Source organism: Trachinotus anak, unplaced genomic scaffold, assembly GCF_046630095.1.
Source record: "Trachinotus anak isolate AG129_WGS33_773 ecotype Australia unplaced genomic scaffold, CSIRO_AGI_Tana_v1 ptg000008l, whole genome shotgun sequence".
In the NCBI taxonomy this organism is placed as follows: domain Eukaryota; kingdom Metazoa; phylum Chordata; class Actinopteri; order Carangiformes; family Carangidae; genus Trachinotus; species Trachinotus anak.
In genome coordinates, this window is record NW_027273859.1 from 3,095,980 (window position 1) to 3,111,600 (window position 15,621).

Genomic DNA, 15,621 nt, shown 5'->3' on the forward strand with positions numbered 1-15,621 from the left:
TTTTAGGAATTGATTAAGATGAAGCATTGTTCTGTTTGTGGCTTGACCAACAGCAGGGCCAGCCTATAATCTGGAATGTCCCTAACTAACTAACTGACTGACTGACTGACTGATGATATTTCCACCACTGGAGTTGGAGTGTCTGGCTCCAACAGGTTCTGTTAGTGGGGTGTTTACATCCTGCAGTGTTGCCAACTTAGCACATTGTCGCGGGATTTAGAGACTTTTTTCAAACAAGACTGGGTATAAACCTGGTACATGGCTGGACTGTGCATGGATGTCAACCAGGGGCTCAGGTCTACACCCCATTACGGGCAGTCTACCGAGCTGCTCTGGTTTCCTGGTTGCTCAGAAATTGCAGGGAAGTGGAGGAGCGCTTCCAATACACCGAGCCTCAACTCCATTACAGCAAACAAACTAGTTTCATTACATGTGTAATTATTACTAAAGGAGGCTGAGGAATAACTAAACATAATACACACCAAGCAGAGAGAGCAGGAGAGAGGGAGGGAGAGAAAGAAGCCATCGGTAACGAGGCTTTGCACTAACCACAATAATCAATTCTACATATACAACACAGGGAGTTAGAAATAAAGACCTGCCTCTAATAAAAGTCTGTTACATTCTGGAGTTGGAAGTAAATAAAGGCTAAACTATTGTGGATCCCAGAAGGAGGCTGTGCTCTGTGTTAGAGACAAAATAAGAAAGATCTGTCTCGTCAGTCTGTCTGTGTCCCAGAGTGTGTCCCACTGACTCACCTGGCAGAGTGAATGCCATTTGGGCTTAGTCCTTGCTGCAGTGGCCCAGTTTCCAAGTCCAGCCTGTGGCCCTTTCCTTCATGTCATCCTCTCTCTCTCTCTCTCTCACTCACTCTGACTGTAAAAAAGGCAAAAGCCTGAAAAAATATCCTTAAAAAGGAAAAAAAAAAGAAAAAAAAAGAAAGATAGTCTGCCTCTTCTAACTTTCTCTCTGATTCATTAAATATAGCTGAAATCACTGCACAGTCTCTGTCTTTAATTCATGTGTTTGATGATTTTGTCAGACAACATCACATTATAAAATCAGGATTTGACCAAAAGATGTCCAGCCATATACTAGGCTTTGATCTAGTCTTGTTTTTTTGTTTTTAGTTTCAGCAGAAAATTACTGACACCGTTTAAACTTGGTCTATTGTATTGTCCCATTCAATAAGGTTTTAAGACTAAATAGAGGATGAAGGCTGGGTCAGCTGTTCAACTCCCACATGTCAAATGCTCTTTCAGTGACTTTTTATTAGTCCACTACAATATAAATGGAAACTCTGGTTGGTGATAAAAATGAATGGAGAGCCTGCTTGACGACATCTACCCATGTAAAACAATTTGTTCTCAGGTGTTGGAAGAAAAGGTCATTTTGATTTGCAAAGATCCATCACTTCTGTTTTTCAAGCCTTTCACTGCCTTCTCACTCATGTTTGTTCGTGCAGAGTTTCATCAAGACAGGTTTTTTTTTTATTTATTTCTTACTTAACATTTTTTCATAGTTCAGTGTATGAAGTTGCCAAATTATTCTAGGCTTCTAAAGGTTTGAGTGTCATCTTCCTCTGCCTCCTCATATTGGTTTGTTGTTGTGGTTTAATACATATTGCTAAGTATGTCAGCTAATCAGCTGACCTGAACCAACAGCCCAAGCATCGTGGTCGGGCTGACCTCATTAAAATCTTTCACTATCATCACAGTGCTCTTCAAAGGTCAGAGTAAGAATATTTTACTACTAAAAATGGCCAGTGCAATTTTGCATTGCGTGTATAAAACATGATATTTTTTTTTACATTTTTGTCAAAACAACTCAAGATACCTCCGAGTAGGTCAGAGTATCTAATGCAAATCAACCTGTTTGATCAATTTTTTCTGGCCTGATAACAGGCATTTTAACATACTTCTGGATACATGTGACCATTCTTTCACTTAATGAGTGGATCATTGTCACATTCACTATTGCACTAAGCAACACGTTGCTTAGTGCAATAGTGACTAGGAAAAACAAAGACTCTCAGTGGGGGACACAGGTTACTTCTTGTAACATTTAGACACTGACAGCATGTCCTGAGGTTAATGATGTCCCTCACTTGAAAGTCATCTGCCAAATGAGTAAATGCAAATATCTGCCAAATTAGTAAAAGTAAATGTTATGGTTATTTCTGCAGTTTGTTACTGAGTTTTGCGCTGGGTGGTGCCGCTCCAGGGCTCTGCAGGGGCAGACAGTGAGTTGGGTCGTGGTCTGTCAAGACAGCCAGCTGTAGCCTCTCTGAGGCACAGGAATGCTGTAGTTTTGGAAAGGGTGACAGCCTCTCTGCCCAGAGCTGCAGAGAGCTTAGAGGGGCATCAGCCTGGTGGTGTGGAACAGGAGGGGATTCAGGTCCTCAGCATGAACGGCCCGATGGAGTGAAGGCTCTGAGCGACTCCGCTCGATTTTTGGCAGCAGATCTTGCACCTGCTCAATGGCCACCAGGATCTGATGAAGGAAAACCAAATGCAAGGCAAACAATCAACATAAGATTTAACTATGTTGTCCATATACATGTGGTTGTCATTCTCAGGTCTGGAACTGATGATGTGCACAAAGTAATAATAGCTAATGTATGGATATTTAAAGCATTAAGAAATTAAAATAATTGGAATAAGAAAATTATTTTTCGCAGTAAATTTGTATGGAACACTCATCTGCAATTTCAATCATTTTTAAAAAAGACAAGACGCCAGTATTACAAGAGTTACCTATACACCACTCACCTGTGGAAATAGGGGCCTCTCATCACGTTTGAACTTCAGGCAGTCAATGATAAGCCTTTTCATTGACTTGGGTGAGGTACTATACAGCTTACTGAGGTCTGGAGACAAGTAACCGCGTCCAACCATAAAGATTATCTGAGAAAGAAAAGAAAAAGGAGACAGTTACTGAAATTTGATAGTGCTATTCATGTAGGGGAAGAAAGCCAGTGTCACTAACTTAACCTACTTTCAAGAGAACAGAATTGAATGTTTGCCTAAAGTCTTCATTTGATACAGCCGGTCAATGTGAGACAAACACCATATATTGTGATCTGTGTCCCTCCATCTGTTAGTAAAACACTTTGGTCCAGAATGAATTATTCCAAAAACTTTTGGATGGATTGCAATGCCATTTGGTACAGACACTGAATCATGATGACTCTGGTGCTGCCCTGACTTTCCATCTAGTTGCACCATGAAATCAAACGACATGGTGTCCCCCAAATCTTTCCTCTAGTCTGTCAGAATAAAATTTCCAAGTGTTTGTACCACACCTCAAAATCTCGAATATGGTGTAGGTTGTCAGCAGGAGTATGCATGTGACCCAAATACACTACTGCTAACAACCCTACTATTGTGTTAATGGGTATGAGATGACAAATATTTGATAGCCAGCTATTCCTCATGCTAGGACAGTGAATTGTGCTCAATCGTCATGTTTGGCAAAAATTTCAGAAAGATTAATTAGGTTAATCAGATATTCTACTTTCGACTGAATGAGTGTTAACACAAAATGGAGAGTAATGTCACCTGGTCTCTGTTGTTGATATTGGAGTAAGGCAAGGTCCCTGACATCAGCTCGAACAGCACTACTCCGTAGCCATATACGTCAGACTGGAACGTATATGGGTTGCTGTCCTGCATTCGGATTACCTCAGGAGCCTTTGGAGAAAAAAAGAGTAAAAAACAAATGTAGGCATGTAATTTATGTAATGATCTGCCAAATTACACATTACTGCTAGTTTATTAGGCTGTAATGTCCTGAGTATAGCCCATATATCTCTGCCAACATACAGAGGAGCCCAAAAGTCTGATACCTCTTTCCCCAGTTATGGGAAACACAGTACTTATCTTCACATAACACCTGCATGTATGGATATGAAATGTATCCTAAAAGCATTCAAGAGTTACAAAGGATTACAAAAGTGTGTTTTTCAATATTTACATGAAAATGTCTCCAGTAAGGTGCATGAAAATCTATTAAGATCACCAAATAAGATAGACAAACTTTAAACCTCTTATTATTATCTATGGTAAAGTAAATAGCCCAAACCAAACACTTGTTCTTGTGATTTACACCTGTTTTCCACCAAAATTATGAGGTAGAAGTGGGTTTTTTAAATGTGGGTAAACCCGCTAATAGAAGCCAATTGACCCCTTTTCCACTGCCAGTCAAGTTTGCCTTTCTGTTCAGACTGAGGACATATACAACTGCAATGAGTGATGTCATCACATGCACTTACAGATCACACACACAGAGTGAGCTGCTAGCTGTCGCTGTGAGCTACACCACACTGTTATCCCAGAGTACAGTGTAGCTGCTGATCTCACTGTGGCCAGTGGACACCATAATTCAGAAATATAAAGTGAGGCCAGCCTATGTAGTGCTTTGTAGGTAATTAAAATCATTTTAAAATAAATTCTGCACAGTTATGGGTATGAGAAACCAATCAAAACCAGTGTAGATTGACCTACATTGGTGTGATGTATGACTGTATGTATGTATCTAGGGTTAACAAACAGAGGTTATCAAATAAACAACAACTGTTTCACAAGTCAAATAAAGGATGTCTGTATGTTAAAACAAAGTCATCATGTACAGCCAATGGCAAACGAGACGCTCACCATCCAGAGAATGGATCCACTAGGCTGCTCCACCTGTTGAGAACCACTCCACCGAGACTTCACTGTGGCCAAGCCAAAGTCGCCTATCTTCACAGTCCAGCCCTCATGAAGAAAAATATCTAGCAGCAGAGCTCAGGAGATGTTACAACAGTATTAGATATCACAAAAACCTCCAACAAGCAAGAAATTATGAGAATAGAGGGCTGTATAAAGGAAACTTCTCAACTACATTTAACAACATAGAACTTTACCAAGTGACAGTCAGAATTAATTTTGTTAAGACGGACAAAACCTTCGTTTGATTTCATTATGTCTTAAAATTCGAGGACTTACACTTAAAACACTTACACTCTCACACTGTTGATCCAATATGGAAACTAAAAAGCTTAAAGTCAACATTTTACCCTGATATTGTTTCATTTCAAATCCAGTGCACCACAAAATACAGAGACAAAAAAATGTACATCTTACTGTCCTAATAATTCCATACATATCCACTTATTTAAAAGTTATTAATGTCTGTGATTTAAGGTTTGTTAGCTACAGAACATGGTGTTCTAAATTTCCATTGTGGATATTGACTGAGTTTACAGTGGTATACGCTCAAATACCTACACAAATCTCTCTTACACAGTTTTTACCTGGCAGTTAAAAGTTACCACAATACAATAAAAGGATACTGTTTGATTTCAGATCTCGATGAATAATGTTCTTTGCATGAAGATAACTGAAAGAGAGAAACAAGTTAAATAAGATTTTAGCAGATATAAGTAAGTTTGAAAGGTTTAAAATTCATGAAATGAACAAGTGTTGCATCTTAATAGAATCATTTATCTCTACAAAACTAACAACTGTTATTACAGATTGCACAAAGTCATGCACTGGAAAAAACACTACATCAACTGACAGCTGATGTGTTAAGCACATCACAAAAGGGTATCAATAGTGAGTATGTGGTAATGGTGAAATGGAATCCAGCAGCAGGTCTTACTCCATGCCCTGTGCTGTCTGTCTGGCCACATCAATGCGCCGCATAGTGTCAAACTTGGTTTCTGTGACATGCAGATGGCGATACAGGCTGCTGCCTTCACACCACTGTGTGATAATGGCAAAGTTGGGTTTAGTCATGTAGCCCATGAACAGCAGGATGTTGACATGGCGGGTCTTCCTGCAGAGAACAGAAATAGCAATAGTTGGTCAAAGTCAAAGTGATGCCCATAGTTACTATGATGACCCATTAAATTGGTTTAAAACCGTTTTCAATGAACAACAAAAATCAGCAAAAACCTATTGATGAAGAGGGTGAAGAACAGTGCCTGCCCTTTTTCAAATAAAGAGTGAAAGAAAACCTTAAGACAGCACTACTGACCGTAGGACCTGCATTTCATTTTTGAAGGCCTGTAACTGCTCAGGCGTTGGCTCTGTGACTTTAAGAATCTTGATTGCCACGTCTCCGTGCCACTTCCCCTTAAACACCGTTCCAAAGGAGCCAGCACCTATTCTCTTCTGAATGTTGACTTCTCGAGAGTGGACCTCCCAGTAGTAACTTGAGTCTCTATAGCCCCCTCGGTGCTGAAACAAGACATGGAATGTTCTGAACTGCTAATTCACACCACAAGTAAATCCTGTTACTTACAATGGAATGAATGGGTTTTCAAGGGTTTTCCAGCTACTATTAATGCTCTACAAACCTGTCTGAAGAAAATCAATGACCTGTGAATAAGGCTAAAGACTACCTACCACTTTCTTTTTGTCATCAGATGAGGAGGGCTTGCGCTCCTTGTGCTCTGAAGGGGACTTTGGTGGTCTCCTACCTGGAGAGCCGAGAGAAGAAGGTGGGCTGGTGGAGGGCTTTGGTGAGGGCTCAGGACCTGCAGAAATGAGAGTCAGTAGAATACCAAAACATGTAAAATTATGAAATGTGTAAGTTTACAAAATGCTGACAAATGCTCAAATAGGCAAAGGTAAAAAATAATAAAAACCGCACCCATTGTGTTGTTGAATTTTAGTGCTTCCTAAAAGGAGGAGAAACAGAGCATAGTTAATTCACATTTGAAAACTGAATACACTAAGCCACTAAGAATTTAACTGAATATGAGCATGTAGATGTGTTCAGGTTGGGACTATTATCAAACACAAAGTTTGGAGTAGTTTGGATGATGCATGTTGGAGAGAGTTGATTTTTCATTGCAAATCAGTCTAAATCCGCTGCACAATCAAGGATGGGTCCTACAAGGTAAACTCAAAATCTTCGCAATTTCACAACGTTGCAATAGATATTGGCATGTTTCATGTGCCTACTGATTCTCGTGCATGTAGGTGAAACTAAAGAAATAGGCAGGTCTGATTAGCACCTTGTTCATTTCCTCTGATCTTATCCTGTTGATTACTTTTTCACTGGCAGGTAACTGTGGAACAACATAATTATTCACAGCATATTTAACCCCTAATGTTTCCTGTAGTTGGGCTGCATCAAAGCACTTTTGATGAATTGGAATGGATGATGGAAATCTTTCACATTCAGCAGACACTCTTTAGTCTGCAACTATGTCCATTTCCTGTTTTCTGTAATGACCAGACTGACCCAATAAATGAGGAAGCTCTTCAGACTTTTTTGAGACTGTTTTTACCCTGCTGGGTGAGAAACAATCTGGTAGGTCAGTAGATTAAATAGTAGTGTTATATTGAATATTGTCCCAAAAAGCTGATTAGCTAAGAAGAGCATGATGGGTTAAGAGCAGCTAGTTAGTTTGCTGGGCTTTATCATTCCCACTATTCCCATTCAACATTTACCAGCAAACCATGACCATTGACCACATACAGTAGATATAATTGGGTCCTCTTGTCCCGATCCAAACATGAGTGAACACTGACCTCTATGATGCTGGCTCCAACAGGGCCCACTGTGCTGACCATGTGAACATTGGGAGTGGAGGTGGAGCGATGCCTCTGTAGAGACTGGCCATCTCCACTGGGCATGGGGAAGCGAAAGGCTGAAGTTGGGGACAAGAGGTCCATCCTGTGTGATGAATTGAAATAGCCAGAGATTTGTATTTGAATATCAGTTCCAAAGACTAAGATTATTAGTCCTCTTAATTTGAATATCATTTGTTTAGAGTTGGACCTTACCCAGCAGGCTCTGGGGTTAAGGCTAGATTGCTCTGTGATGGGGAATTTTCTGGCAATAGTATTGGTGGGTACTCATCTGCGCAAGGATTAGGATCACACCTGGATAAAACATAGGGCAAAAGTGAGGGCAGTGTTTCCCATACATAGACCAACCGCCACAGAATGATTCTGTTTTTTTTTTTTTTTTTCCCCCCGTTGTTGTTGTTTTCCCTCTAGTCTATGCTCTCAACGTAATATCGTCCCGTTCATTCATTTCCACATAGCGCTCTTTCTCTGTCATTATCGGACACACACGGACACGCACAGACACAGGCACACGTGCACACGCACACACACACACACAGACAAGCGCGCATATGCCAGCAGTGCGCGGGAAAATCAACCAGCGCATCACTGGTGCATTCCCCCAACGGTGTCAGTGGAGCGCCACAAATTGCTACCTGGTCTGTGGGAAACACTGGAGGGGATGAAACTAAAGGGAGGTAATGAAACAAGGGGTCAGATGAAGGACTTAAAGTTGGTGATCCTCTGCTTATGTGAAATTCATGCTCTTTTATCTTTGGCTTCCTGACTCAATGATGACCCAATAAACAATCAAAACAGAATCAGATAAGCATGATGACTAAGGAGATTTTGATGTTACAAAATTAACATTTGTTAATCTCACATTTCACAGATGAAAAACAAGGTCATAAAAATAAATATCTATATCGGACGAGCTGATATAAATTAGTAACACATTTTTACACTGTCATGCTAGGTGTGGAAGACCTGCTAAAGAAACACTGGCAATTTGGAAAATAACTAGACTCGACAGGCACTTGATGCCCTTTTACTAGTACATCCACTTATAAACTCAACAGAATCACTTCATGATAATGATAATGAAAGCCTCTTCTCCAACTCACCGTTTGCTCACGGTATCCATGTCCACACACACAGTAGGGACCTTGCTACTACAGTGCTGGTGAAATTTGTAGCCACATGTCTGACATCTGAAGCCATTAAAAAGAAACTTGTGGCAAAAATCACAGTAAGCTAGCTTGAAGAAGGTTTTCCGTACCTGCACAGACAAAGAATATTAATTTCTACAGCATCAATGATTAAAGGCAAAAACTATCAAGAAACAATAATGACGTGTATTTTTCAAAGTTCCTTATAGGTTGACATTCTGTGAACATAAAGTACTTCAGAAAGCCGTAAAAATGAAAGCAGGGTATGCTTGTTTGCCAGCTACTTACAAAGTTGTGCATGGTGAGGGGAATATCATCCAGGACCTCGACTAACAGCTCTTCTCCGACCAAAGGAGTGATGTCTGTGTCCCAGTCTGTCAGTCTCTTGCGACTGGAGAGGCAAAGGAAGGAAAGGAAAGGAAGTTTGTACATATTATTGGTTTTGAAACCCATACATTTCTAGACCCATGTGAGACAAACTGGGTTTTTTAGGAATGCTTTGCTGACTGTGCAGGCAACACAAGCATCCAATAAAGAAAGGTCCCTTAAAACAGGCTTTCATAGAAGTTGGGAGGTTTTTTGAATATACAGCCCGACCAGTTAAGCATGTTTAGCCCATATAACAAATTATTTATCTGCCTTTTTAGCTTACTAATCTTTTAGTCCGTTGTCATGTTCATGATTGTGTATTTGCTCCTTGTTGTTTTCCTGTAGTTTATATGTTTCTGTATACAGTATAGTTACTGAGCTTTCCTTGTGTTTCACTTGTTTTATACATTTTTTTACTTGCTTTTATTTATTTATCTATTTTAATGTCCTTTGTACAGCAATTTGGTCAGCTCATGTGTTTAGATGTGCTCTAGAAAAAGTTGACTTGACTTGAGCCCACGATTATTATCCAGCATGAGATTGCACACCACACTAACTACTAAGCTGTTAAGTTGAGCTCAGCTTTTGGGTCGTGATAACTTTGAGAACCTGAAGGTAAACCTACTACAAATTGATCCTTGTGAAACTAAGAACTTTAATATAGCAAAATGTTAAATTATCTTATTTTCTCGGGTGGAACAAACACATAATTACCGAACACTGAGAATAGTGGATGAAATGCCGGAGATTCTTCCACAGAGTTGCCTATGTAGAAGAAATAGGTGCTCTCAGGCAATGATGCTAGAGGTCGACAAAACAACAGATGTATCTGTGAGCCGCCAACTGGATTTACATGTTAGGTGGGGTATTTTTTGAAGGAATGCTTTTCATTTAAATAAAGTTTTAGGCCTCAGTCTCCAAGAGCTTTATGGGCCAGCATTTAACAAAGGAAAGCAAATGACACCCCCAACTCTACAGTTACATTTTATGAACTGTAGCCATGTGAACGGAGTGGCAAAGCAGCTCACACCCAGTTTTCCAAGGACAGTTTCTATTCATCTACTTTCTGCATAGTTAATTTAAATCCAAGTGTCTGTTTTTCATATCAAAATGAACACAGACCGAAAGGGGAGATATGGCTGAATGGCGACGAATATTGATAAACAGGCCAGCACCAGAGGCTTTCTCATATACACAGGCATTGGAGCTTTACTTTGAAAAACCAAGAAAGATTAAGTGACTGTGACATTTTTGCACACACTACAGAGTGTTTTACTTGCTTTTTTTCTGTGACAATTTTTCTGCTGTTGCCTCTTAATCTTTTATGTAGGTGATGAGGAATGCAACCCATTATCCCTGTATAGTGCGGGTGCACATCCACGAGACAATGAGACAATCTTACCCTTCTAGAAGGCGGAATACAGCACAGCAGTCTTGGCTTAAGCCTCTCACTTTCAGTGCTTTGTCTAGACTCTCGTGCACTGTCTGTCCTTGGCGAACATTCACCTGGGAACAGGAAACCATATTTGAACAAGTGCGGCATTGGAATGACATTCACACAGGATGACACTACAAATTATTCATATTGTGACAGAGAACTTCCGTCACAATGTTAACAACGTTACATTCCTGTTCTGACCACAACAAAGCTTTTATGGATGACAGTCAACCATGGCTGCTAGTTCCATTGTGGTATTAAGATGTTTAACAGCTCTACAGTATAGTCCATGTTGTCCTACCACCAAGATTACTGTCCGAACTGATTACGACCCTATCTGTTGGCGTTACCTGGAAGTTTCTTGATGTCTTCCCAGATTATATTCTTGATTAATGTTTACAATCTATAATAATGCTATCCTGATTGTCCATACTATCAATCTTACTATGTTGCTCTAGTCTATACATGTGACATTCCATGTCTGTCCTTCCTCTGTTGATCTTTTTGAGGTTTCTTGCATTTTCTTTTCCTTGTCTGATTCAAGGACCTAAGGAGAGATGGTGTTGAAATGCCTCAAGGTAAATTTGTGATTTGGGATATTGGGCATGGGTGATATCCAATTTTTGATAATGTTAAATGTTCCCCAAATTTTCTTGTGGTATACAGTATAACCAGATGATTAAAAAACACATTATGGGGCTTTGAGGGAACCAGCCATAGCTGCTATATCGTTTCCTGCCACAAGATGGCTGCAGTGGACTTCAACTTTTCATCTTATGTTACATTCATGTTTTTGTGTTTATTCAGTGTTTTCCATGAATTACCTACACAGAAGTCCACCATTTGCCCCGCCGCAGTTTCATAAAGATCCAAAAAAAAAAAAAAAAATATATATATATATATATATATATATATATATATATATATATATAAAATATATACTAAAACAACATAAAAGATGTCAAACGTTGTGTTTTGTGCCGCTGTTTCACTGTAGAGCCGTGCGCACCACATCAATTCAGTCCCGCTCAGCCCTGCTCTTGCTCTCTCCCTCTCACAAACACATTGACAACAGACCCCTCTGTCAGTCAGACTAGGTTTCTTTGCATCTTCAACCACACGGACACTGGCATTGGACAAACACTCTTAAGGTGTTTATTATAGCCTATATATGTGAACATTGCACAGCAGAATTTTCTCATGATGCTAGTGAAACAAACCCCCTGGATACCATATTACCTCCCAAACCTATGGGCTATATCAATCAAATTTGACTTAATTTTATGCTATATTAATTTCTAACATAGTAATGTAAAACAGACCTGTTACATAGCGTTGTACGCCTGCTTATTTTATATAAAAAGCCAAGCAGGAACAGTGGAATGGCTCAGACAAATTTTGGTTTGGCTGGATTTAATTCAGACAGTTAAGTTCTAACGGCTTCTAAAATAATCATCTAGAAAAAAATGCACTTGCATCATTGTGTTTCTGTCTGAGGTGGATGAGAGGACTACGTGAGCCGATGCATTCATGTGTCCATTTAGCAACATTTTTCAACAATGGTTTGTATGCAATATTACAGCAAATGTGAAAAATCAAATCAGGTTTTATTTAAAGGTATAGAAAGTGGACATGTATGCTGACCTCTCTGGGGTGTACAATTACTCTGCACTGTAAAATCATGGACACATGGAGATATGGATAACATGAAGAAAAAATTATCCTCCACACAACTTGAACTACCATGCACAATCACCATTTACTTGAAAATACAATTTAACAGCTATTTTGCAAAAATAATAAAACATGAAATCTATGTCTAATAGAAATAAGTCAAAGAAGTTAAAAAGATGGTGGCAGGCACCATCCGTGAGACCTTACACCAACAGTCCACTGACTTACTCATTTCTTACTTGTCGTGAAAGACGATCCAATTTTGTGTGAATAATTACACTTCCAGCTAACAGTTCTGGCATAATTCTTTCACAGAGGTAGTAAATGTTAACATGACTGCGACCGTAACAGCATAACCACAATACTTTGAGTCATGTGATGCCTACCACGGGGTTGAACTCATTACTGTTATGACCACATTTTTTTTCCTTTTGTATTTCATTTTTTTGCATGTGAAAGTTACAGGAGTGCATGTGGGGAGTATTGGGTGGCTGTGTGTGTGTGTGTGTAGTTGTTGTTGGTGGTGATCTAACGCAGTGTTTTGTGTGATGTACATGCATGCTGCACACTGTCATTGCACACAAGCAAAGAGAGATGACCAGTAAAGTGACAGACAGGGCCTGTAAAAACGTTGTGGATTTTTTGACGGCCCATCACTAGCATAGAGAAGCGTAATAATATTTCTACACACAAATTGGACTGTGAGGGGTAGTGCAAGGGGAGATTGTCCACTAGTTACTTAATCGCAGTAGCATCATTCTTTTGGATGGGGTGAAAAAATGCATACTACACAGCCCTGCTTTCAACTATCACTCACAGATCCAGGAACACCCTACTCATGTTTTTAGTTATTGAGTGTATTGTATGCCAGTAAATCATTCCCAAAGATATGTATATAGCCAATAATCTCACCACTGTCCTCTGTTTGTTGGGGAGGTAGACTCGAATGGTGCCCCCACCTCGGGGTACATCCTCCGGACTAGTCTCCCCCGAGGAGGAGTAGGAGGAAGAGGTGGAGGACATGATGAGAGGCAAGAGGAGCTGGGGATGTAGCACTTGCACTGCAACACTGCAACCTCAGGACAGCTTCATGCACACAGTGGGGTCCAGAGGAGTTGGCTCTTTACTTAGAACCTGTCAGAACAAGGACATATTTCAGTTTGGACACAACATACCTTGTGTAAATATAATGGAACTGATAATATACAATATATTGTTTTGGCATTGTCATCACTATTTGAACATGCTCAATAGTCACATCATAAGACATTTAATATCAAGTAAGGCAACATGTATTATGCTACAACTTTTTGCTGCTTGATTCAAAAGGAAAACTTGCAGTTCTTATTTTTTATAACTAATATACAAAGAAATCTGTCTGATGTAAGGGATCTTGGATACAAAGTTTGCTGCTAGTGAAGTGCATGCACAGCCAGCAACCAATCACAATCATTCTTGATCAGTTTATCAAAAAAAAAAAAAAACAAAGCAGGCCCCGCCTCTCCTAGTTATGGACCACAACCTAAAATAAGCAAGAGGAAAAAAACACAGAACAGGAAAGTTTGGTTGCAGAAAGAACAGCTCTGTCAGTTGTATGAAATTATTTTGGCTTTGGACCAGGTATTCAAGTCATCTGTTGCAAATTTCTGTGTAGCAATATATATTGCAGAAAAAAAAAAGCATTTGAGGTGTGGATGCCCCTCCTAACAGATCAACTACAAGAATCCAATACACAAAAACTGTAAAACACCTTTGACACAATACACTGATAAAAAATATATTTTTTAAAATGTTGTTTTCATTCACATTAACAATGTAGAGTATATAAATAATGTGCAAATGCCAGATTATACATATAGATACAAATAATTTAATTTAAAAAATGTATCATAAAAAAGTAGAGCAGACTGATTATTGGGAGAATTAGTCTTTCATGGCTATTGAATTATAAAGGAAAAATACATAAAATTACAATTGGGTGAAAGGGTCGCTATCAAACATGATGCCAGACACCACAGGTACATATTTCAGTTAACAAAAATCACCAGTCTGCTGGACAGCAGGCACAACGGACACTTGAAAATCTTGACTTCATAACATTATTGAAATTACTTTGATTTCTCGATGGAGACATTATCCAGGATAAACCAGACAAAGTCGTGAAGGGTTTTTAGTGATTCCCCCATAACCTTTGTCCCTAAGCAAGAAAATATTTGACGTAATTACCTGATCATGCCCAGCCATATATGATGACACGTAAAGTTACCGAGTATTAACGTTAAATCTGTGTAATTTACCGGCACAAACGACAATGTTATTCACAGCCCAGACACCTCACATGACAAATGCTGACTTTCTCTGATGTAACCTGCCACGTTAAAAGGCCGACCGTCAAATTAATGCTGGAATGAAGCACTGACAGTCAAAACTGCAAAGAAGCAAACTTGCTAACTAGTCGCATGATGCTAATGCTAGCTGACGTTAGCCAGTTAGCTTAACATAAGATTTGCCTGCTATGCAATACGACATTTCGAGTTTTAGGAGGCCACGTTTCTCTCGGGGTGCAAGTTAAGTGACTTTCGCGAACTAGTCAACTGCTTTGAAAGGTAATAGTAAGTAGGAAAGAAGTGACAGTGGCAATATGATGCTAACGATGCAAAGTTAACAGAGCTTTTGTAAACTCCTCTGGGCTCGACTCGAAACTAGCTAGCAAGCTAAGTACTGACGGGAGCGCGACAGGAGATTATCTAGCTAACTCAGTGGCTAGCTTACTTTAACACTTACTGTGTATCACTTTAATGCTAACATTACTCCTAACCAGCTAACGTTAGCCAACTTGGGGAAAGGGGGGGGGGCGAGGGGGGGTTACCACCATGTCAGTTTGTTGGCTACTTTTAGTGTCTTCCCAAAATAAACAATCGTGACTTAATTAACTGACATCCGTAAAACAGCACGATACAGTTGCCACTATACATGTCAAAATAGCAAAACATCTTCCCACCAGTATTTTATTACAATGTGGATACAAGATACACTCTTACCTGTAGCAGCCATCTTGAATTCTCTCAATCTGAAGTCGGATCTGTCAAGAACCTCGGGGAAAGCGGAAAACCTCCGAAATGCTCCGTGTTCATTGGTTAATTCTTGGAGCTGCGTTCTTTCATTTGACAACGCCAACTGTACTTGTAACGGGTAGAAGTTCAGAGTATAGATCTGGAACTGAAATTAACTACACTATTCTACATTATTCATTTTGTAGCAAAGCTTAACCAATACAAATAAGTAATTACAGAATTGTTAATCATATATTTGAGTATATATTTGCAAATCTTTTATGTTTGCACTTATGTATATGTAAGAACTTTTCTCCACTATGGCCAATACAAAATACAATTGAGACGAT

At 39.5% G+C, this 15,621-nt stretch overlaps 1 protein-coding gene across 1 annotated transcript; it reads right to left on the bottom strand.

Annotated features, from left to right (window-relative positions):
- Nucleotides 1-993: 993 nt before the first annotated feature.
- araf (A-Raf proto-oncogene, serine/threonine kinase) lies at nt 994-15,391 on the bottom strand. Its single transcript, XM_071481907.1, has 16 exons — nt 15,260-15,391; nt 13,131-13,352; nt 10,509-10,612; nt 9,026-9,128; nt 8,693-8,847; nt 7,785-7,883; nt 7,530-7,674; nt 6,643-6,670; nt 6,396-6,526; nt 6,025-6,227; nt 5,647-5,823; nt 5,336-5,382; nt 4,656-4,774; nt 3,561-3,692; nt 2,772-2,906; nt 994-2,493 (listed from the first exon to the last, which is right to left on the bottom strand). The coding sequence occupies exons 2-16, from the start codon at nt 13,239-13,241 to the stop codon at nt 2,353-2,355; spliced, it is 1,830 nt and encodes a 609-aa protein (XP_071338008.1). The 5' UTR covers nt 13,242-13,352; nt 15,260-15,391; the 3' UTR covers nt 994-2,352.
- Nucleotides 15,392-15,621: the final 230 nt, after the last annotated feature.